This window comes from Pygocentrus nattereri, chromosome 5 (genome assembly GCF_015220715.1).
Source record: "Pygocentrus nattereri isolate fPygNat1 chromosome 5, fPygNat1.pri, whole genome shotgun sequence".
NCBI classification, from domain to species: Eukaryota; Metazoa; Chordata; class Actinopteri; order Characiformes; family Serrasalmidae; genus Pygocentrus; species Pygocentrus nattereri.
Genome location: NC_051215.1, coordinates 5,441,871 through 5,466,878, shown reverse-complemented (window position 1 = coordinate 5,466,878; position 25,008 = coordinate 5,441,871). Strand labels below are relative to the sequence as shown.

The 25,008-nt window shown below is 40.1% G+C and overlaps 1 protein-coding gene across 1 annotated transcript in view; it reads left to right on the top strand.

The window, feature by feature from the left end:
• The window catches only part of LOC108440704 (pro-neuregulin-3, membrane-bound isoform), a 553,144-nt gene extending 529,376 nt beyond the window's left edge, over positions 1 to 23,768 (top strand). Inside the window, exons 7-9 of the mRNA XM_017719726.2 lie at positions 2,692 to 2,810; positions 14,064 to 14,252; positions 22,378 to 23,768. Coding sequence (XP_017575215.1) covers positions 2,692 to 2,810; positions 14,064 to 14,252; positions 22,378 to 22,876 — 807 coding nt within the window. The 3' untranslated portion in view covers positions 22,877 to 23,768. The remainder of the gene's footprint in view (positions 1 to 2,691; positions 2,811 to 14,063; positions 14,253 to 22,377) is intronic.
• The last annotated feature ends 1,240 nt before the right edge of the window (positions 23,769 to 25,008 follow it).

The window sequence follows — 25,008 nt, the reverse complement described above, 5'->3', positions numbered from 1 at the left end:
GAGAACTCTGTCTTTACTGATGGAAAAGCTTTTTTATCATATGCTAACATAACTAGTTCGATCCACTTGGCCGAGTTCGATGACCGGAAGGTCGCTGGTTCGATCCCCTTGGCTAATAGTACATGACTGAGGTGTCTTTGAGCAAGGCACCTAACCCCCAACTGCTCCCCGGGCACTGTGGATAGGGCTGCCCACCGCTCCGAGCAAGTGTGCTCACTGCCCCAATGCGTGTGTTCACTAGTGTGCATGTATGTGGGTGTTTCGCTGCACGGATGGGTTAAATGTGGAGGTCCTCTGTGTGTAAAACACAGTTGGCTAATGGTTCTTAATGAATTGAACATAACTAGTTGTTCATTGTACTGACGCTAGAACAGATGCACTGGTTTTGATGTCAAATCGAGGTGTGCCACCCTGCAAAGGAAAGCACTAGTGACTCTTGTGATTCTGCATTGCTCCGTGTTTGCTGCCAGTAGACAAATAGAAATTCCCGTCTCCTCCTAATTTTCAAGACTGCATTAATATAACCTTATCTGTGCTCTACATATTGTCCCCATGTGACTGCCATCAGGCAAACAAGAGAGAAGCTGGATTATCCAATTACACTGACTCTAATGCCCTAAGTCTCCATCCAAACATCTGCACTACTCTAGTGCACTAGCTCTTCTCTTCTCTTCTCTTCTCTTCTCTTCTCTTCTCTTCTCTTCTTCTTTTCTCCTCTTCTCTTCTTCTCTTCTTTTCTTCTCTTCTCACCATTTCTATCTTCATACTTCTCTTCTGTAATTTTACTTCTCTTCTCTTCTTCTGTTCTCTTCTTTTCTTCTCTTCTTCTCTTCTCTCCTCTTCTTTTCTTTTCTTCTCTTCTCACCATTTCTTTCTTCACACTTCTCTTCTCTTCTTTCCTCTCTCTTTCCTCTCCTTTTTCATTCTTTCCTCTTCTTTTCTTCTCTAATCCCTTCTTTCCCTTTTTCTTCCTCTGTTTTCCCTTTAATTTTCATCCTTAATTTCCTTTTTATGTCTCTTCACTTCTCTTCTCACCCCTTCTTTCTTTATACTTCTCTTCTCACCCCTTCTTTCTTTATACTTCTCTTCTGACCCCTTCTTACTTTATACTTCTCTTCTCACCCCTTCTTTCTTTATACTTCTCTTCTCTTCTGACCCCTTCTTACTTTATACTTTTCTTCTTTCATTTTACTTCTCTTCTCTTCTTCTTTTCCATTCCTTCATCTTCTTTTCTTCTTTCATCCCTTCTTTCCTTTTTCTTCCCTTGTTTTTCCCCTTTTAATTTTCATCCCTACTTTCCTTTTTATGTGTCTTCTCTTCTGTGTCCTCTTGGCTCCTCATGTCTCCACAGGCCAAAGTAGATTAAGTACCACAGTGACATTTAGACTGATTCTCTGTATTCTGCTGGCTGCTGAAATGGGATTTTATGGGCAGAAGCTTTCAGTGAAACTGCAATAGGATTTTACTGGTGTGTCAACAGAAGCGAGCTCCCACACTTCTTTTCAACACGACATATTAAACAGGCCGAATATGTTTCTAAGAGCAGAAAAATGTGTGTGTGTGTGTGTGTGTGTGTGTGTGTGTGTGTGTGTGTGTGTGTGTGTGTGTGTGTGTGTGTGTGTGTGTGTGCGTGCGTGTGTGTGTGTGTGTGTGTGGATTTAGTTAAAGCTTGTGGCTTCTGGTCAACTGTGGTCAAATACTGGGCAAGGATTAATGTGATGGAGCACAGCTGATAAATTAGGCATGACTATAGTCTGTAATCATAAACCTACACAGTGAACCTATTTGAAATGATATCTGGATGAGGGGGGTCATTTTATTATATGTCAGTATATGTCAATATATCTTATTATTAGATTGTTAAATAATGTTATGACTATTCAACCAAGTTATAGACAAATGTATAGTTATTGCAGTGTTTACAGGCACAATCATATGCAAAACATTGGACACGCTTGGTTACAGTACATTTTTTGTTGGTTTTCTAATTGTAAATAATTTAATTTATGTTGCCAAACCTTTGCATACATAACATTTAGCAAATAGAGAGGCCAATAATAAATCCACTGAGTGGAATACAAGGTAGGTGTTTCTAATAAAGTGGCCAGTGAGTGGGATACAAGGTATAGGTTTCTAATAAAGTGGCCAAAGATTGGAATACAAGGTAGGTGTTTCTAATATAGTGGCCAGTGAGTGGAATACAAGGTAGGTGTTTCTAATAAAGTGGCCAGTGAGTGGAATACAAGGTAGGTGTTTCTAATAAAATGGCCAGTGAGTGGAACACAAGGTAGGGGTTTCTAATAAAGTGGCCAGTGATTGGAACACAAGGTAGGGGTTTCTAATAAAGTGGCCAGTGAGTGGAACACAAGGTAGGGGTTTCTAATAAAATGGCCAGTGAGTGGAATACAAGGTAGGTGTTTCTAATATAGTGGCCAGTGATTGGAACACAAGGTAGGGGTTTCTAATAAAGTGGCCAGTGATTGGAATACAAGGCAGGTGTTTCTAATAAAATGGCCAGTGAGTGGAATACAAGGCAGGTGTTTCTAATAAAATGGCCAGTGAGTGGAATACAAGGCAGGTGTTTCTAATAAAATGGCAAGTTGGCCATTGATTGGAGGGATAAAGTGGACACCAAATGCGTTTGAGGACAGTGTCCATTTTACTAATCTGGTGTTTCTCTTCTCTCTGCAGTACTGTAAAAGCACACGGCCCTCCCCGCCACATGGAGGCTCTGTCCATGAGTCCAGTTTTGCTGAGACTGCTGCGGCTTCTGCCCATCCGAGAATCTTGTCGACAGGAAGACACTACAGGTGAGGCTGCTTTTGCTCAGTAACTGGATATCTACACTCTTTTGTCCATTTCTAATCTCCTCCAATCACATTAGTTCTTATTCAACTGAAATGGGGCTTTAGGTCTGGGTGCAAATTGCTAGGGACCAATCAGTGGAATGTTTTCCAGCTCTATGGCCTTGTGTGATGATAACGGCTATTTCAGCGACACGGCAAAAAACACCAGTACAATATGTCTCAGTGTAATGCGTAGAAAGGCAGCAGAGAGAGAAATTAAATTATCTCCATGGCAGCGCAGCACGTAATAATTGCACTTTTATTGAATACTAAAAGAATGATAGTAATTGTAATTGGTGATAAACATGTTAATAGGAATTTCTGGTGCTAATGCTGACACGCGAGGCAGAGGAGCAGGAGATCAAAATAAATCTGAATGTGTCAGCCTCTGACCATGTGCAAGCTCATTTATCAGCCCACTAAAGAATTGAAATCAGTTGTGCATTAATAGATTAAATTACTGGCTTTCATGCAGAGGCTGCTGGTTCTGCACAATCAAAGTGAAGTTAAAGGAGCCCTGAAGTCATCGTTAAACAATAAAAATAATCAATGTTGAATAGCAAATTTATTAAGTCATGTTTATGTATTATTTTTATGCATAACATTGGTCAACTAGTATAATTAAACTGGTCAATCATTGGACCAGCCTGACCAAACTTGTCAGCCAGCATGACCAAATTGGTCAAACAGCATAACAAAGCTGGCTGAGTAGTTTGGCCAAGTAAATTATTGTGGTAGACGAGCTGGACCATCAAATTCAAATCTAATGGGTCGTGGGCTGGAGGTTAGGGAACCAGCCTTGTGACCGGAAGGTCACTGGTTCGATCCCCAGAGCTGACAACACATGACTGAGGTGTCCTTGAGCAAGACACCCAACCCCCAACTGCTCCCTGGGTGCTGTGGATAGGGCTGCCCACCACTCTGGGCAAGTGTGCTCACTGCCCCCTGGTGTGTGTTTATTCACTAGTGTGTATGTGGCGTTTCACTTCACGGATGGGTTGAATGCGGAGGTGAAATTTCCCTGTTATGGGACTAATAAGGGTCTCTTAATCTTAAAAACATATGCTATATAAGCAGCTAAGCTGATTGACCAGCATAGGTAGTATACATGCCTTGTCCAGCTTTTCAACCACTAACTTTTGACCATCAAAGACTAATCTAGTCCTGAAAAAGTCCAAACAGCTCAAAGGTTAGTTACATTACCACGGTTTTTGAAAGTCACATTTAGTCCCAGTTTATATTATATAAGTGCCTCGAATAACTATATAGTTACACATGAATAACATATGCAACCACCATGTAACTACTAATGACTTAGTCAGGCAGATTACAGAAGCACAGTCAATGTAATTACACATATCTCTCAGTGTTTCCTGATGTAATTACACAAGTGTATCTTTTTAACACGCTATACATTAGAAGTCTTTTCACGCTGTTAAAAGAAGTATGTTTTACATAACATTACATTTGTGTTTGACATAATTACTGTGGAATAGGAGAGTGTTTATGGGAATTTCTGACCGTTCTTCCAGAAGCACATTTGTGAGGTCAGACACTGATGTTGGACAAGAAGGCCTGGCTCACAGTCTCTGCTCTAATTCATCCCAAAGGTGTCCTATTAGGTTGAGGTCAGGACTCTGTGCAGGCCAGTCAAGTTCTTCCACACCAAGCTCGGTCATCCATGTGTTTATGGACCTTGCACTGGTGTCTAGTCATGTTGGAACAGGAAGGGGCCGTCCCCAAACTGTTCCCACAAAGTTGGGAGCATGAAATGGTCCAAAATCTCTTTGAAGCATTAAGAGTTCCTTTCACTGGAACTAAGGGGCCGAGCCCAACTCCTGAAAAACAACCCCACACCATAATCCCCCCTCCACCAAACTTTACACTTGGCACAATGCAATCAGACAAGTACCGTCTCCTGGCAACAGCCAAACCCAGACTCGTGAATTGGATTGACAGATAGAGAAGTGTGATTGGTCACTCCAGAGAACATGTCTCCACTGCTCTAGAGTCCAGTGGCCAGTGCTTTAGACCACTGTATCCGACGCTTTGCGTTGTTCTTGGTCATGTAAGGCTTGGATGCAGCTGCTCGGCCATGGAAACTCATTCTATGAAGCTCTCTATGCTGTTCTTAAGCTGATCTGAAGGCCACATGAAGTTTGGAGTTCTGTACTGATTGACTCTGTGGAAAGTTGCTGATCTCTGTGCACCATGTGCTTCAGCATGCGCTGACCCCACTCTGTCATTTTTGCTGCCGTTCCCAATCACTTCCACTTTGTTATAATCCCACTGACAGTTGACTGTGGAATATTTAGTATATTTAGAATATTTAGTTCCAAGCTGGAATTCACTGAGCTCCTGACAGCGACCCATTCTTTCACCCATTCTGTCTGCAGGCCTAGGGGCTTGGTTTTATAAACCTGTGCCCATGGAAGTGATTGGAATACCTGAATTCAATGATTTGGATGGATGAGTGAATACTTTGGGCAATATAGTGTAGATTCTCATATAGCAGATTCTCTCAGTAATATCTCCTGAAAAATTCATAACTTTACTTGATGGGTGTTTTGACTTGAAATTAAAAAAACAAAAAAAAACAAATAAGAGCGCCGTCTGACTTTTGCACATTGCTGTATGTATTAGTCTATGAACAAAGCCATAAAGGGGACCTGAGAATGAAACATCACCAGCAGTGTTGGGATGACAGGCGGATAAGGTTGAAGTGAAAAGGTTTTGCTTCCTGAATCAACAGCTCATGATATGAAAATGCCGGCCAGTTTGGATTTCATGCTTCAGGGCCGTGTTACTCATATTTGTCAATTTTTTTCCCTCCTCATTTCTTTCCTTCAGCTTTGATTTGATTCACTGAGCTGATCAGAGAGCTGTGGAGCATTGCCGCTCCAACAGTGAAACCTCAAAGCCTATAATATACGCTTAATTGCCTCAATGTCTGTTTATGTGACTAAATGCATCCAGCAGAACCTTTCAAAACAGACCATAAGCATAATTAGGCTCATAAAAGCATTGATTTTGAAAAGTAGCTGGGTTTGTTCTTACCAGAAATCCATATGCACATGCTGATGACTCACAATCTGTCCTAAATGCATCTAAAGTAACCGACTGAAGCAACACCCAGAGCAAAATATTTTAAACTGCCTTGAAAATCGCAGAGATGACAACTCCCATAAGATTACAGACAACAAAGCAGAAATAGGACATTGTTTGTTTACCGTAAACTTGAATTATGGCATGGAAATGAGTTCCTTCAAGGATGTATGGTTATATGCATTTTAAGGACAGTGTTTAGTGTGCGGCCCCATTGGGTCTTGTTAAATTTTTCTGTCCTCCATTTTTATGCTGTGCTTGTTATACTATAAGCGTTGTGCTTCGTCAGTGTAATTTCTCCCAATGTAAATTTAGAATGAATGCACTTTTAACAAAGCCAAAGTCAACAAAGACAAAGCTAGTCGTTTCAAAAACTTAGTGGGGACATGTCCCCCAGCGTCCCCTGGATCCCCGGTGCAAATTATACCTATGGACACTTTTGCGTTGTAAAAAATAACGCTTTGATGTAAAAAGGTAAACTCATTGCCCTAAAAATGAATTCATAGCACATGTAATAGTAAGTTAACAGAACAATAACCTGCATTTTACAACCTCATATTAAGTTTAATTAAGTCAAAATTCAAGGTTACATACTATTTTAAGTTAAAACACAATCATATTTTAATCAGGTCACTTCAAACACACAATACAAAAATACCTGCCAAGTATTTTTTTAATAGGGATGCATGATATATGTTGCTGGCAAGCACCAATAAATGGTCAAATAATACAAGTTTAACATTTTAAACTTTTTTAGTCCAGTACTGGAATTATAGCAGGTTATTACAGTTTCGACAGTTAGGATAATGTAGTGCCTCATATCATTGCTATATAAAATAAAACCATAATCCTGCTTTGAAGTTTCAACTTGTTGTATGCTTACTGCACCATATAGTTAGAGTATAACTGAACAATTTAACCTCATAAATGTTTGTTGTCTTATATCATAAATGATTTATTATCTCATGCCCACCCCACTTTTTAACGTTATACATGATAAGAAGGGTGTCAAAAAAATAAACAGACTATATTATGAATATGATACAAACATTAATGAGTATAGTCGTCCGACATTACCCAGCCCCTACTTGTCACACCAAGTTTGCACCCCATGCACAAGCACATATTAAACCTCTGAAGTCATGTCATCAATCATCATACCCATATTAGGAGCAGCTTTGTTCAACATATATTCATTTGTATTACTAACATACTCAAGAACTGGACGTCCACAAACTTTTGTCCATTTGCATCCATCTCATTTAATCCCCATCTCTCAGCCTGTTCATGTTAAAGTTCTCTTCCTGGTGGTGTTTGTGGCTTGGTGAACCCTGGCAGGCCTGTTTTTTGTTTTTTTTTTCCCATTCGTAATTCATTTGCAGATGCTTTTCAGCCCCCGTCCCTCACCCATTGCTTGTGTCTTCAAAAGGATCATCATAGTCTAAGTGATTGCTCTTGTCTCGGCTTAAGGAAGGATTTAGATACGGAGCGAATTACAGCGCTGCAGGAGACCTGGTGAAAAAAAACGATCTGTCTGAATGCAGCATCGGAATGTCAAAAACGTTTTCAGTGCTGCTCTGATAACTCGCTTAATCTCAACATAGGTGTGACCTTATTCACCAGTATACTACTCTGCTGCTCCCTTCAGCTCGCGTAGTACAATCACATAAAGTTTATTGTGAACAATAATTGATTATTGAATTATTGATATTATAGAAAGCTCTTCAGCTATCAAATATTTTCATTTTCGAATATTTATTCAAATATTCAGATATTTTGTGAAGATAATAAAAAGTTCCATTTTAATGATTTAAGAAAGGAAACTCAGCAATTTGATCAGATTAGAAGCTGTTCTATAGGACACAACCTCATCACATCTAAATGAGGTTGAGATGTGAACAGCATCTGTTTGATCATCATCGTAAAGCCTTGGAGCAAAACTCTGCTGCTAGTGAGCCGGGGAAGTGAATATATTGTAATAGCATGGTTAACCACAACCCTGTTTCAAAAAAACGTTGGTTCGCTGTGCAAAAGTAAATTAAAACAGAATGCAATGTTGTGCAAATCATGTAAATCCTACGTTTAATTGAAAGTACAGAACCAAGACAACATATCAAATGTGGAAACTGGGACATTTTGTTGTTTTTTTTTGTAAAAATAGAAGCCCATTTTGACTTTGATGGCAACAAAACTTTCAAAAAAGTTGGTACAGGGGCCTGTTTACCACTGTGTTCCATCACCTCTTCTTTTAACAACACTCTGTAAGTGGTTGGGAACTGAGGAGACTGATGGCTTTAGTTTGAAACTGAAATGTTCACATTCATGTTTGATAAAGGATTTCAGCTTAACAGTTCAAGTTTTCCTTTGTCCTGTGTGTCAAATTATAATGTGCCAAATGATTTCAACAGGTGACAGGTCTGGACTGCAGACAGGAAGGTTTAGCACCTGGACACTTTTACTTTAGAGCCATGCTGTTGTAGTACATGTAGTACAATTCAAGTGTTTTGGTATTGTCTTTCCCTGAAAAAGACGTCATCTGGATGGCAGCATATGATACTTCAAAACCTATATATAGCATTTAGAATTAATGTATAAACGCCTGTATAAACATGCAAGTCACCTATGTTGCACTATGCACTAATGCACCCCCATACCATCATGGATGCTGGCTTTTTGATAACAAGCTGGGTGGTCTTCAGCGCAGAGTATTCAGAGTCTATGAATTCTAAAAAGAAGTTAAAATTTTGATTTGTCAGGCCACAGGACAGTTTTCAACATCAACCTCAATACATCTTAAATGTCCTCGGGCCCAGAGAAGGTGGCAGCATTTCTGAAATCTGTTTAAATATGGTTTCTTCTTTGTGTTTTTGAGTTTTACTTTTCATTTGTGGATGCAGCATCAAGCTGTTTTCATTTTACTGTATTACTGACTTATAAGAGCGAAGAATGGAAACCTGGACAATCCGTCACTGCTCTACAGTTGATGGTCGATTTTACCAAATATTAGTGACAGCCATAAAGGAGTGTTTAGGAAATGGATCAGTGACAATGAGGAGATTCAGGCCAGGGGAACAGAAGCCCTCTCCACATAAGTGCCTTTCAAGCCCTTTTCTGTCTCAAGTGTGTGTCAATATACCAAGCCAAACACACCTGGCACAGAGAGAGAGAGAGAGAGAGAGAGAGAGAGAGAGAGAGAGAGAGAGAGAGACTCAGTCAAGCTGGTGTAATTGAGTGGAGAATGCAGCCCTTATGTATGGATAGACCAGCAATGAGTCATTATAATGTTGGTCAAATGCAGCAGATGGTAACTATGTATGAATTGTTTGTCAAAGAACTAAAGGGTTAAGTGCTTTGTTATTTTTCAATGATTTTCTTTTAATCTTTATATGTACATGGGAAGGTATTTTAATGCTTCGCAATACTGTACTGTGCCAAAAAAGATGTTTAACACCTTTTCATACTCGCATTGACATTCAGTTTCTGCCTGTTTTAGAGGTCCCTCATTTGAACTGTGCATTTTTTTTTTACTTAAAAAGCCTTGAGTTACAGTTAAAAAGTCTTGAGTTACAGTTAAAAAGCCTTGAGTTGCAACTAAAAAGTCTTGAGTTACACTTAAAAAGCCTTGAGTTGCAGTTAAAAAGCCTTGAGCTACAGTTAAAAGTCTTGAGTTACAGTTAAAAAGTCTTGAGTTACAGTTAAAAAGTCTTGAGTTACAGTTAAAAAGCCTTGAGTTGCAACTAAAAAGTCTTGAGTTACAGTTAAAAAGCCTTGAGTTGCAGTTAAAAAGCCTTGAGTTGCAACTAAAAAGCCTTGAGTTACAGTTAAAAAGCCTTGAGTTGCAGTTAAAAAGTATTGAGTTACAGTTAAAAAGCCTTGCGTTGCAGCTAAAAAGTCTTGAGTTAAAGTTAAAAGGTCTTGAGTTGCAGTTAAAAAGTCTTGAGTTACAGTTAAAAAGTCTTGAGTTACAGTTAAAAAGCCTTGAGTTGCAGTTAAAAAGTCTTGAGTTGCAGTTAAAAAGCCTTGAGCTACAGTTAAAAAGTCTTGAGTTAAAGTTAAAAGGTCTTGAGTTGCAGTTAAAAAGTCTTGAGTTACAGTTAAAAAGTCTTGAGTTACAGTTAAAAAGCCTTGAGTTGCAACTAAAAAGTCTTGAGTTACAGTTAAAAAGCCTTGAGTTGCAGTTAAAAAGCCTTGAGTTGCAGTTAAAAAGTCTTGAGTTACAGTTAAAAAGTCTTGAGTTACAGTTAAAAAGCCTTGAGTTGCAACTAAAAAGCCTTGAGTTACAGTTAAAAAGCCTTGAGTTGCAGTTAAAAAGTATTGAGTTACAGTTAAAAAGCCTTGCGTTGCAGCTAAAAAGTCTTGAGCTACAGTTAAAAAGTCTTGAGTTAAAGTTAAAAGGTCTTGAGTTGCAGTTAAAAAGTCTTGAGTTACAGTTAAAAAGTCTTGAGTTACAGTTAAAAAGCCTTGAGTTGCAGTTAAAAAGTCTTGAGTTGCAGTTAAAAAGCCTTGAGCTACAGTTAAAAAGTCTTGAGTTAAAGTTAAAAGGTCTTGAGAGAGAGAGAGAGAGAGACTCAGTCAAGCTGGTGTAATTGAGTGGAGAATGCAGCCCTTATGTATGGATAGACCAGCAATGAGTCATTATAATGTTGGTCAAATGCAGCAGATGGTAACTATGTATGAATTGTTTGTCAAAGAACTAAAGGGTTAAGTGCTTTGTTATTTTTCAATGATTTTCTTTTAATCTTTATATGTACATGGGAAGGTATTTTAATGCTTCGCAATACTGTACTGTGCCAAAAAAGATGTTTAACACCTTTTCATACTCGCATTGACATTCAGTTTCTGCCTGTTTTAGAGGTCCCTCATTTGAACTGTGCATTTTTTTTTTACTTAAAAAGCCTTGAGTTACAGTTAAAAAGTCTTGAGTTACAGTTAAAAAGCCTTGAGTTGCAACTAAAAAGTCTTGAGTTACACTTAAAAAGCCTTGAGTTGCAGTTAAAAAGCCTTGAGTTGCAGTTAAAAAGTCTTGAGTTACAGTTAAAAAGTCTTGAGTTACAGTTAAAAAGCCTTGAGTTGCAACTAAAAAGCCTTGAGTTGCAGTTAAAAAGCCTTGAGTTGCAGTTAAAAAGCCTTGAGTTGCAGTTAAAAAGTCTTGAGTTACAGTTAAAAAGTCTTGAGTTACAGTTAAAAAGCCTTGAGTTGCAACTAAAAAGCCTTGAGTTGCAGTTAAAAAGCCTTGAGTTGCAGTTAAAAAGTATTGAGTTACAGTTAAAAAGTATTGAGTTACAGTTAAAAAGCCTTGCGTTGCAGCTAAAAAGTATTGAGTTACAGTTAAAAAGCCTTGCGTTGCAGCTAAAAAGTCTTGAGATAAAGTTAAAAGGTCTTGAGTTAAAGTTAAAAGGTCTTGAGTTAAAGTTAAAAGGTCTTGAGTTACAGTTAAAAAGTCTTGCGTTGCAGCTAAAAAGTCTTGAGTTAAAGTTAAAAGGTCTTGAGTTGCAGTTAAAAAGTCTTGAGTTACAGTTAAAAAGTCTTGAGTTACAGTTAAAAAGCCTTGAGTTGCAGTTAAAAAGTCTTGAGTTGCAGTTAAAAAGCCTTGAGCTACAGTTAAAAAGTCTTGAGTTAAAGTTAAAAGGTCTTGAGTTGCAGTTAAAAAGTCTTGAGTTACAGTTAAAAAGTCTTGAGTTACAGTTAAAAAGCCTTGAGTTGCAACGAAAAAGTCTTGAGTTACAGTTAAAAAGCCTTGAGTTGCAGTTAAAAAGCCTTGAGTTGCAGTTAAAAAGTCTTGAGTTACAGTTAAAAAGTCTTGAGTTACAGTTAAAAAGCCTTGAGTTGCAACTAAAAAGCCTTGAGTTACAGTTAAAAAGCCTTGAGTTGCAGTTAAAAAGTATTGAGTTACAGTTAAAAAGCCTTGCGTTGCAGCTAAAAAGTCTTGAGCTACAGTTAAAAAGTCTTGAGTTAAAGTTAAAAGGTCTTGAGTTGCAGTTAAAAAGTCTTGAGTTACAGTTAAAAAGTCTTGAGTTACAGTTAAAAAGCCTTGAGTTGCAGTTAAAAAGTCTTGAGTTGCAGTTAAAAAGCCTTGAGCTACAGTTAAAAAGTCTTGAGTTAAAGTTAAAAGGTCTTGAGAGAGAGAGAGAGAGAGAGACTCAGTCAAGCTGGTGTAATTGAGTGGAGAATGCAGCCCTTATGTATGGATAGACCAGCAATGAGTCATTATAATGTTGGTCAAATGCAGCAGATGGTAACTATGTATGAATTGTTTGTCAAAGAACTAAAGGGTTAAGTGCTTTGTTATTTTTCAATGATTTTCTTTTAATCTTTATATGTACATGGGAAGGTATTTTAATGCTTCGCAATACTGTACTGTGCCAAAAAAGATGTTTAACACCTTTTCATACTCGCATTGACATTCAGTTTCTGCCTGTTTTAGAGGTCCCTCATTTGAACTGTGCATTTTTTTTTTACTTAAAAAGCCTTGAGTTACAGTTAAAAAGTCTTGAGTTACAGTTAAAAAGTCTTGAGTTACAGTTAAAAAGCCTTGAGTTGCAACTAAAAAGTCTTGAGTTACACTTAAAAAGCCTTGAGTTGCAGTTAAAAAGCCTTGAGTTGCAGTTAAAAAGTCTTGAGTTACAGTTAAAAAGTCTTGAGTTACAGTTAAAAAGCCTTGAGTTGCAACTAAAAAGCCTTGAGTTGCAGTTAAAAAGCCTTGATTTGCAGTTAAAAAGTATTGAGTTACAGTTAAAAAGTATTGAGTTACAGTTAAAAAGCCTTGCGTTGCAGCTAAAAAGTCTTGCGATAAAGTTAAAAGGTCTTGAGTTAAAGTTAAAAGGTCTTGAGTTAAAGTTAAAAGGTCTTGAGTTGCAGTTAAAAAGTCTTGAGCTACAGTTAAAAAGTCTTGAGTTACAGTTAAAAAGCCTTGAGTTGCAGTTAAAAAGTCTTGAGTTGCAGTTAAAAAGCCTTGAGTTAAAGTTAAAAGGTCTTGAGTTGCAGTTAAAAAGTCTTGAGTTACAGTTAAAAAGTCTTGAGTTACAGTTAAAAAGCCTTGAGTTGCAGTTAAAAAGTCTTGAGTTACAGTTTTTAAATGAGCAAGTCAACATGTGTCTCACCTTTGTGGAGAGGGGTGAATTGCTTTCAGCCTCCATTGCTCTCCAGCAGTTCAACACATTCTCAGCATTTCACACAAAGATACAACAGTGTCCTAGTTAATCTGAAAACATGGTTATAAGGATTTTTTAAAAAATAATATCTGGGTCAATTTCCATTCTACTGGTCACTAGAAGACCTGCAGAAAAAGGTTAACTGAATAATTAATTGTATGATTAGCATGAAAGCCAATCTTCTCTAATGATAAAACTCTCTCTTTCAACATGAGTAGTATTGGCTGCAATTTTGGTAACTTTATATTACATTAAATGATGGCAACAAATATAATACTATACCACTGTGGAAATACAGTGTTCACAAGAACTATACATCATAAGATTTCTGTAGGGTAAACGCAGTTTCCAGTTTTCACCAGTGACATTATTGTGGCTTTGGTGGAAGAAGAAACATATGGGTGGTCATGATTGTGCACCTCTTTATCACATACATCAGCAGCGAGGTACATAACAGACAGCAAACCCAGGGAAAGGCCACCACCAGCCACAGGTTTCACCCTGATGATGAGCCCCTCCAACACAGCTAAACCAACACCCCAACACAGAACATCACAATAAACACATAACTTAAAGCAACAAACAGCCATACACAACAACATTCAGTCCCTTTTCAAGAGGGCCTTCATGAGCATTCACATAGTCGCTTGCGTGGCCACACCTCTTGAGTTTCTGGCCCAGGCACCAGCAGTGGCTTGCTACAATATATCATATACATATCATATATCATATCTACGCCTAGAGGCAATAGCTCCAATTCCTCTATGATTGTAGCCTTTCTCTCTCCTTCTTACCCTCATTCATATAGCTTGTGGATTGTTGTTAAAGTGGAGGTTCTCAAGGGGAAATGAAGCTTTTCTATTTGCTATTGCTTTTGTTAGTTTGCTACTTATTGATGTATCCTCAGTGGGTTCTATACATATCCATAGTAAATTGTTGCTCTGCTATGTGTGGTTTGCAGGAGTGGCTCCCTCTCATTCAGTGGCGAACAAAGAAACAATCGCTCCGCCCTCCGCCTAGCAGCACGCAAAACCCCGCCCATACCCAGAGGACGGCTCAATCCCATTGGAAACTCAAGAGACTCTGGGCCTGCGTACCAGCACCTGCAGGAAACGGACGGGTCGGAGAGGGAGATGGAGCCAGGAAGAGTGTGAGTGAGGTGTTTTATAAAGCTCACGTATTAAGCACTCAGACTGGAAGTGGAGTTTGGACTGGTGGATTGTCCTCATCAACCCAAAAGTCACTAAATGTAACTACCTGCTGTTTGCACTGATCATCAGTGGGCAAATTTTTCATATAGAGTTTGGTCTATTGTTTTCACACAGTGTGCCCCTCACCACAGTAGCTAAGAGTTCTCTTAAGATTTAGTTCTGGCGCTGGTCCTGAATTAAACACACGTTAAGCCAAACCCAAACCTTTGCCTGTGTATATTTTAACATTTGACCTTCGGCTGCTCGTCTGAAGGCCTTATTAGCTCAAACTGAGCAAGCACGAAAGATAACTTGCCCTCCAACCAGAAAGGTTACCTGTTGGCCATGACCCTTTCCCTTGACCACCATGACCTTCCTTTGGCTCAGCCCTTGCTTTACCTCCTTAATGACAATGGCTTATGCCTCTAATGCCTGAAAGCATCACATAAAATTACACATTCTCTTTTAACTTTTTCTCTTTTTGTGTGTCATTCATTTACTGTGCTGAGTAAAAAAGAGCAGGCAGATTGTTTTAGCTTGTTATGATATAGGACTGTAGAAGGACTTGGACAGGCATGGGATTGCATCAGCTCTTATTACTATTTTTTTGTTCCAAAGCTGCTTCTGAAAATATGTCTGGTGGTGGGAGTCTCTAGTCTTTGTTCCATGCAGTTCTAAAAAAAAAGACTATATTGAGGTACAGCTCTCAGTAAGAACAGTCCCGTACACAAAGTTCTCCATAACCAATTGATAGAGCAATCCAGTGCTGACCTGTGGGCTACAACAGTGATTCCCAGCTGTAGTCCTGGAGCATTGGCTGTGCTTAATTTAGCATTTCTTCTGCTTCTAAGGTCCTTGTATGACATTTCTGTGAGTTTATTATTATTTTTTACTCCTTTTCCCCCTTAAATTTTAACAGGCTGTTACTTATATACTCTGGTAAGTCATAACGGTAACATGACACACTTTACTACTAAAGAAGAACTGCCATGATGTTTATGATTTATCTGATATTGTGTTTTTCTGAGCAAATACACAATTACTGCCCAGCTACATAGCTATTTAAGTTGAATTCTCTCAGTTGCTTAAGACTTCTGAAGGACACTGTATGTAAATGCAATAGTTTTGTGACAACACAAAAATAACAAATTAAGCTCAATTTATTGTTTGACCCTCTGGGGTTGGCAAACACGGCAATGTATCCAATTCGATTATTCTCAGCGTTTCTATTAATATCGTTATAATACAACACAGAAATATGGTTCAAACATTTCCTGAATCTGTAGAGTCACCCTATCTAATCCATCCTATCAAGTGAATCACTTCAAGAGTATGAGGCTATGAAGACAAGTTGACATACATGCCATCTGCCTATCACCATGTGAAATTGGTGGATTTGTGTGTTTAGTCTATATTTAACCAAATTGGACCAATGGACACTCAGTAAATCATTGAGAATTTTCCCATTAGGTTGGAAACCTTTCATTTTTCGGTCAGTCACCTTGAACAAATATGTGAAATGGTGTGTAAAAGGTCTGCAGCCACTGAAGCTGCTGTAGTGGTTTTGGGAAGTGGAGATAGCATTTATCTACTAGCTTATTCACACATTCCACTACGGTTGTGAATCTAAGGTTTTGGTGAACATATTTCAAGCACCAAAACAATTTGCCCACAAGAAATTGTGAAACTGGACCAGGTCAAAACTGCCTCATAAAGAGAGCTGAGATTATTCTGAACATTTTGATATAGTGGGTATTATGTCGTATGCAACTGCCTTTAAAGGCAAATGTAAGAATATATGCAACAACCAAGAAAATGCCCTTTAGAACCCGAAGGGTTAACTTCTGTATATGGACTGGGGATATGTTTGGATATTTTAACAATGTTTACATACTACATTAAACTCTCATTTTACATAAAGCTAGTAAAGTTACCTTTTCTAGGATATGGACCCTTCATGTTCCCACTTCAGTGCTAAAATATACAGGACAAGATTACTCCAGGGCCAGGATTAGGAACCACAGGCCTGCTTATTACCAGCCCATGGACCAGGATGCCTATCAGGCCTCCTCAGGCCCAGTTTGCGTGCAATTGTTGTGAGGTTGTAGTGTTCTGGGGCTGTGTGCGGCCCCTGCTTGCCACTAGATCACACCAAGAACCACTACAGGGTGTCAGCACTGACCTATTTCTGGTTGTAGTCCCACAGCCTGCACAAGAATATCCCTTGCCTGAGAAAGATCCTGTTGTCATGGAGACAGGCTGGGATCGAGGAGAAGAGAGGGAGTGACAGGGAGACACACAGAGAGAAAGAAATTCAGTAGCACTGTTTTGCATATGACCAATATATATATATATATATATATATATATTGCTAGTCTCATTCCTTGCCTGTCAAAGCCTTGCTGTCATCACTGCAAAATGGCTTAAAATGGAGCAGATTCTGCACTGTATTCTTGATGCTAGTATTTTTAGATAAAGGTGCCTGTCAGACTTTTCTGGCTTCTCTCCATTCCAGGTTAGGGGGGAGTTAAAATGCATAATCGTTATTCAGATATGCTAATTCATGACTGGCACCCAAGCCACCTAGTCACGTGCAGTGCATTGGAGCCAGCTTCTAATAACATCCGTCAGAGTTCTGCACTTGAAGCCAAATGTGTGTTACAAGGTTACCTTTACTGTAATTTATCCACTGGACAAGGACATGGTCAAAAATCTTAAGTGTCTTCTTCAATCCTGTGTCCACACATGCATTTATAACATGATTAAAAGGTCTCATAATTGCTGGCCCGTTATTCAGAATCATATCCCAGTGTTCACTTTCTTTTCCTTGCCCCAGCAAATGCTCACTGGTGAACCATGACTATTAGAGATAGGCCTTCAATTTGGGTCATAACTGTCAAAAGTCATTCAAAAATACCTCAGATTCCTGCTAGCACCTCTACGGGAATTCTAATGGTGTGTTAGTATGAAATTAAAATTGGTGTTCATAAAAATTCTCTTTTGCTAAGGAGTCTTGGCAGAGATACTGTTTTTCATTTCTAAAAGTGTTTGAAACCTGAATATACAGTTTGTAGATTCAGTCAGTGATGTATCTAGAACTTTCAGAAGGCCTAGAGTGATTCTCTTTCTCACAGAATTGGTGGCACCCATTGGGAATCAAAATATGGTTGATTCCACACTAAGTTCCTAATTATGTTGGTAGCTTATCTGATGCGGGCGGCAGGGTGGCGTGGTGGATAGCGCTGTTGCCTCACAGCAAGGAGGGCCTGGGTTCGATTCCCCGGCCGGGTAACCGGGGTCCTCTCTGTGTGGAGTTTGCATGTTCTCCCCGTGTCTGCGTGGGTTTCCATCCAGGGTCCAAAGACATGCAGTCAGGCCAACTGGACATGGTAAATTGCCCCTGGGTGTGAAGTGAGTGAGTGCGTGAGTGAGTGAGTGAGTGCGTGAGTGAGTGACTGACTGACTGTCTGTGTCTGTCTGTCTGCCCTGCGATGGAATGGCGACATGTCCAGGGTATATCCTGCCTAAGACTGCTGGGATAGGCTCCAGCACCCAAAAATTCAAGAAATTACCACAGAGATAAAAAAAAATAGGGATCATTGGGACCATTTACCGTTGGGCATTTCAAGAATCAAAAAAGTATGACTACGATACTTCCTAATTGATTCATTTAAATAAAAATTAACCAAAAAATCAGACATTGTCTTCTCTGAAGGCCCTGAGAATTTTGCTGCCTAAAATACAATAGCATACCAGCAAACCATTAACCATGTATAATTTGGAACCGAACACAAGCAGACATGCTAATCCATTCTTTCTGTCCTGCCTTCCTCAAAACAAGCCCCCAAATACTGCCAATTAACTTGTGGACTGGTGCCAACTTCACGGTGCATGTCGCATCTATTAAAATTACAGATTTGCCCTATGCTAGGCCAGCTCAACAGCTTAAAATGACTGACTTACTTCAGTTCATGACTCCACTGCACCATTCCTGACAGCCAGAGTCTTCCTAATTCGTCCGTCAGCAGGAGACACAGATAGAGCGTGTCTGGAGCTGCATGCTGAATAGGAGATTACAGGTAGCGCATCATTAAAAAGAGATAAATCTTCACTCAGTGGCTTCAGTCTCAATGACTTTAATCTCCTATCTGATCAAAAAACTGAGTCCGCTTAATCACAACCTGCGGCTGTCCGCTCAACAACAGCCTGCGTGGTCTGGAGATTGAAAAGACTGTAAAATGAACTGGTGTTTTAATTCAGTTCGCCATGGTGTCATGGGAGGGTGCTTCATTCAGCAGTTTACTGCGCCGCAACTATTTTAAGCACTGATAAAATGAGTTCAGACTTCTTTGGCCTGAGATGGAAGATTTTTTTTGGGCAGGGTGAGAAGAAGGGATAATAATATAATCTTTTCTTAGATGGGCCACAAGGGCACTTGTTTATGTATTTATTCTTTGCTGCCTATCATATAACACCAAGTAAATTGCATAAATTTTATAAATCCGCCAATAAAGCTCACAGAAATGAGGGACAGGGGCACATGTGGCCACCTGCTATCAAAAGAGGTTGCTGTGAAAAATAAGCTGAAAATGAGTCATTCATATTCATAAACAATATAGCCAATTTGCAAACATATACATAAGCACTTTACGGTGGAAAATACTGGAAATATGTTTAAATAGATACAAAACTGTACCATCAGGTGTGTTATGGTAAGTGGTTCACTATAATGACCACAACAGGCCATAATGACCACAAATTGACATATTTCCCACTTTGTGGTACTTTGAGTGGATATACAGGACGATGGGTAAGAGATCTATGCCAATTAAAGAGTCATTCAGGAACCTTTGTTTTTAAGAACGAAGACACGTTTAATCCCACGGTTCAGTCCATCCACTTTGAGGACACTCTAATGGTAGATGATAGGGATAAGAAGCTGCGGCAGAAGCTGTGGAATGCGCCTGTCTCCTGGGCCCCGATGAAGGCCGCAAGCTCTCTTCCCTTCTCTCTCTGTTCCTTCTCTGCTCTTTTAAAAGATGTGGAACTGATAGGAAAAGAGAGCTTGGTGCTCTGCTTCCCCATCACCATTCCCTCAATGCATCTCGCTGGCTGTGGTTGAACATGAAACAAACTGGGGTGGTCTCGCTGCCGGACCGGAGATGGTGCCCAGGAGGTAGTTCTCGGGACTTGCGTGCCATCCCCAACTCCCTTGTGGATGTCCTCCTCTTCCGCTGTCTTTGCTGGGTTTCTTCTGGGCTTGGGGTTTGGGCCCCGCGTTCCTGCTATCTCTTGTGGCTGTCATTGGGGCCCAGGGGAACTTCACATGCCACAAAAGCATTTAAGTAAGGCTTATTTAGGGCAATGGTCCTTACACCAATCCTCAGGGCCTTCTAGATTGTCTGCCTTTTTGCTCTACACACACAGGGTTAGGAATAGTGCAGTAAAAATCGAACATTTTTCTATATACTTTACAGATTAGCAAAGCCCAGATCTGCTAAAACATCCCTTTTCTCTTTTGTGGTGTTTTTTCTTTTATGTACAGTGTTCAGAGAGTTGGACCCCCACTTGATGGTGGCTTAACTCTGATTAGGGTATTACAAGCGACGGGGACACTAGGTTAAATATTGATGCAGCGAGGAACGCTATGCGTTGTCAGGGATTATGATTTATTACAGAGAGATAAGAGGCGAGGGACACAATCCGGATGTCTCCTCACTCGCGACGTTAGCGCTGAGGCTTGAACCTCCTCTGCTTCCATCAGCTGTGAAAGTGTTCTGCATACTAAATCCCCACAGAGCCATTCGAGAGTTCTGAGTCACGTCTTGATAGCCTTCACCAAGTGTGAACGAGGGGCGTCTTCTGGGGACCAAGCAAACAGAATGAGTGTCATAATTCATAGCAATAGATGCCAACCAGCCTCTTTTGCATTCGTTCATTCTTGAAGGCCTCAGCAGTCCTCACTTCATCTGTGCCTGTTTCAGTGCGTGGTATGAATAATGTAATGTTCAAGCTGGAGCGTAGATTTGTTGACACAATGGTTGAGGAGCTGTTTCAGACTCTCAACCGGGCTGATGAGGGAAAACGTGTCAGATGTTCTTCTTTTTGTGAGCCTTTTGTGCCTTAATGTTCTTATTCATTCATCTAGAATAATGTCAGACTCACAGCTGTGATAAGAACATGAGCATAGTCATGTGATCGGTGGATACTACACACCTGGTCATCATCTTATAAAAACTGTGGCTAAATGATTGCACACTTTCTTTAAACTGTGTAACGTTGTTAAGTAATCTCGAGTTTCTGTTCTTGCCTTTGAGTTTTCTTTTTTTTTAACTTTATATGATATGAAGTATATTCATTTCTGTATATAGTCACTGCTTCCACTCACTGACCATTACGAGCCCTGCCTTTTTTATAGCCATACTATCTATATGTACAATTATAAACCATAACACATCTGCTTCTGGACTGCTAATGCACTCCTTACTTTTTTCATCACTGGAAAGTTCCTGACCACAGGGCCGCTGTTGACCACATATTAATTGGTCGGTGGACTGACGTGGTAGCAACATGTGTATGGCACTGATATGAGTGCATGAGGCAGTGTTGTGGCTTGTTATGTCAGAGTATATGTTGAGAAAATATTCAACCTGGAATGGCTCTGTAGTCAGAAACTGACCACTGATGAAGATCTAGAGGATGGCTAATGCTGTGTATAAACAGATAAGCTATAGTGCTGCTCTGACTGTGCACCAGTAAGGTGGTACTACAAGGCAAGAGCTGCTAATAAAGTGGTCAGTGAGTGTGTCTATATCTATTACAATGAAAAAACTCATTTCAGAAGTCTTGGCTGCTACTTAACTTAACAATTGTACTTGTTATGAGTAGCTATGAGTAGAATTTCTATGACTAACATGTCTATGAAAATATTAACGACACATCACCATAAACATGTCTATATTCAATTTATAGCCATGTTTATAGAGCATTATGAATTACTTACATTAAGACGGAATACATGTGTGTGAAGGAGAGGGAGGCAGGTGGAAAGGTGAAGATGCAAGGAGTAGAGGTCGTAAAGGTGGATGACTTCAAATATCTTGGGTCAACCATCCAGAGCAATGGACAGTGTAGAAAAGAGGTGAGGAAGAGGGTGCAGGCAGGATGGAGTGGGTGGAGACGGGTGTCAGGGCTGATCTGTGACAGAAGGATAGCAGCAAGAGTGAAAGGGAAGGTCTACAAGACAGTAGTGCGTCCTGCTATGATGTATGGTTTGGAGACTGTGGCTCTGTCTAAAAGACAGGAGGCTGAGCTGGAGGTGGCGGAGATGAAGATGCTGAGATTTTCGTTGGGAGTGACCAGGCTGGACAAGATTAGAAATGAGCAGATCAGAGGGACGGTGAAGGTGGAGCAGCTTGGAGATAAAGCTAGAGAGGCCAGGTTGAGATGGTTTGGACATGTGTTGAGGAGGAATAGTGGATATATTGGGCAAAGAATGTTGGAGATGGAGCTGCCGGGTAGAAGGAGAAGAGGTAGACCTCAGAGAAGGTTTATGGATGTAGTGAAGGTGGACATGGAGATGGTTGGTGTGAAAGTAGAGGAGGCAGTGGATAGGGCAAGATGGAGGCAGATGATCCACTGTGGCGACCCCTAAAGGGAGCAGCTGAAAGAAGAAGATGAATTACTTCCATAATGCACTATAAGTAGACATATGCTAATACAACCCAATTATAAAAACTTATGACATATATTTGTGAGCTATAAGTAATGTGAGAAATATTTTCGACTAAAGTAAAGTTCCTCCAGCCATTGAGCCATGACAATCATAAATCATAACAAGTTATAGTGCACTTTGAAAGCTGGGATTGAATTTCTTTGGCACTGACAATGCAATGTGCTTTGGAGACCATTTATTAAAAACCAGTTCATTTATAATACACAATAAATATGACTATTGTAATAGTGCTTTATGAATGCATCATAAAATGTTATGAATGTTTGTTGTTTCTTATAGATCTAATATTCATAGAAAGCCTTACTGTTACATCTGGTCCTCTTTTTGATCTCCTCCATTTCTGTATGCAGGAGCACCATGAAGTCTGACGGCAACCTGCATCAGGATTCCTTCCACAATATGCAAGCCTCACACTCTTCTCGGTCATGGGGAGGCCACTTGGACCAGGGTTCTTCAAGGAACCTTTGCTCCTCCATCCCTGGAAAGTGTTCTCCTGTTCCATATCGGCCATGCTCCATCCCCATCATTCCCTCCGTCCACTCGCACCAAGACGAGGCTTCCTGTATGCAGACAGCCACCATGAACGGAAGTGGAGAGAGATCTACTCCCCAAGAGAAAGAGGCCGCCCATCTGCTTGAGGAGGCGCAGGAGCAGCTCCGAGCGCTAGCCCATGCCAACAAGAAGCAGGAGGATGGTATGTTCCCCGTCCCGCAAGGGGCCAGAGAGACAGTTTGCATTCTTCTCACCAACGGAGGGGGAAATGGAGGCGTGCCCCCCAGCGGACCCACAGAGACTCAATTAGTGGACCCCAGAGACACGCATAAAGACTCTCAACAGCCCAGTCAATGAGAGGGTCGTACATGGACCAATCGCCAAACACACCTTGCATCTCCAGAGCAAGGCCGCAGAATGTCCGGCCCAAATGAATGAGTGAATGAATGAATGGAAATCGATGAATGAAGAGTGTAAAACACTTTGAAGGCCTAATGTGGGGTTTGTGAAAAACATGGGGGGAGTGACCGTCTCGAAATTCAAAAATCAAAAGATTATTATTTATATGCATTTATTAAAGGAGAAGCTTCTACTTAGAAAAAAAAAATACCAAATAGTCTGTCATCTCTATGGTGTTTTTAATTGTATAAAATATACATAGATCTATATAAATGGCTATAAATATATCGAAATTAAAAATGGTGACCAAGTACGCGAAAAAAAAAAGGAAAATGGGAATGATTCAGAACGTTCTTTTTGTACGGACTCCTCCACGTCTTGCAGGCTTGGACCGTTTATTATTCTTCTTATTTTTTGCACCTCTGTCCTGGAAATTAAGCTAAGGCTCCAACAGTTTACCGGCACATCTTAACCACCGTCCCTGACTTACCCTGCCAAGGAACATGTTTCATTCTGCCTTGGAAACAACGCACCGCTTTCACATATGGACACAGGATTTGACAGAACTAAACCTAAACAAACAAACAAATGAGACATAGAATCTGACAGTGGAACACTGCCTCAAGACTTCAGGAGGAACAGACAGATCTGTCGCTCAGTTTTATGGAGTAGTATGCTGTCCAGGTTCTGTTTTATTTTTCTTTTTTTCTGTTTTTTTTTTCTTTTTTTGTACTTGAGTGTGCTTTCTCCTCCGTCAGTATGGATGGGAGCGATGCGTCATTCGAAGAAGAACAGCCTGGGCAGGTCCATCCATCTTGAGTTTGAACTTCGGATGGAGTAGAAAGTATCAACCCACCCGCCCCCCCCCCCCTCCCGAAACCCAGGGGGCGGCCTTTCCACCGCGGAAAGAAGAAGAGGAGCTTCTGTGTTTTCCTTTTTTGTTAATTTCTGGTGAATGATCTGCTGCTTTCCAAGGGGGGGAGGGGCTAAACGGGAAGGAACAGTGGCTAACAAACAAAAGAAAAATGACGAAAACTACAAAAAAAAAAAAAAAAAAAAAGATCATTTTGTGTGGTACTTTCCGATCGGGACGAACCATTTCCGTTTGAGTTTACGACCAAATGTGGAAGAAGAAAAAAAAGAAAAAAAAAAAGAAAAAAACTAACAATGAGTCTTTTTTGTGAAGCTACTTCTCTTCGTTTGTTTACTATGGATCTCGGGCCCCCAGATTTCACGAATTTGTGCATGTTGATGATATTTGTTTTGCAGAGTCACATCACGAAGGTCTGCAGTTCTTGGGTTTCGCTCACAGAACTCGAAGTCACGACTGGGATAAAACTAGCACCCTCACTGCCTGGTTGACAGAAATACAGTGTAGGGAGTGAAAATGTTCTTAGGTGACAGAGTTCAATGAGATATTGACACTACATGGCAGCCTCCATAGCACTGTGCATTTTAGTCAAACTGCCTTCAGCTACAGCACAAAAGTAAGTGAAAATGTGACAAAAACAACTTCAACAGTTGATTAGCTTGGAAAAACAGCTAAGAGACATTTATATGTGAGCGTATAAATGTCTGCAGGAATGCTGGTCCTCCAGCTTGTGTTTGTTTGTCTGACAGATGGAAGCAGAAAATGCCAAGCAGTCCAGCAAATGTTGAACGGTCCAAAGTTCAAGAGTCTTGCTTAAACTGAAGGGTGGACAATGACTGCGTCATATCTAGCCATGTGCCTGTTTGCATTTGTGTGCCTGTTTTTATTCATTTGTCTGTTTTTAAAATATAATTTAAGCTTACTGTTAGCGCTGGGAGACAAACCAATCCCAATTATGTTGTAAATCTTTTTCCATGCCTCCTCAGGCAGCGAAACCAGTCCAGTGGTTTGGTCAGTCTGGTCAGTCTACACATACAGGCTTTTATATATTGAGGTTTCCCCTGCAGCTGTTTGTATACCTGCTAAGAATTCAATTAGGGCAACAGATGCTCTGTTGCACATGCAAGCTGATGTTTGTGAAGACAGGACCCACCTAGATTCAATACCTGATCAGCCATGTAATCAATGATTAGTGCGGTTAAAAACCGAAAGGATCAAC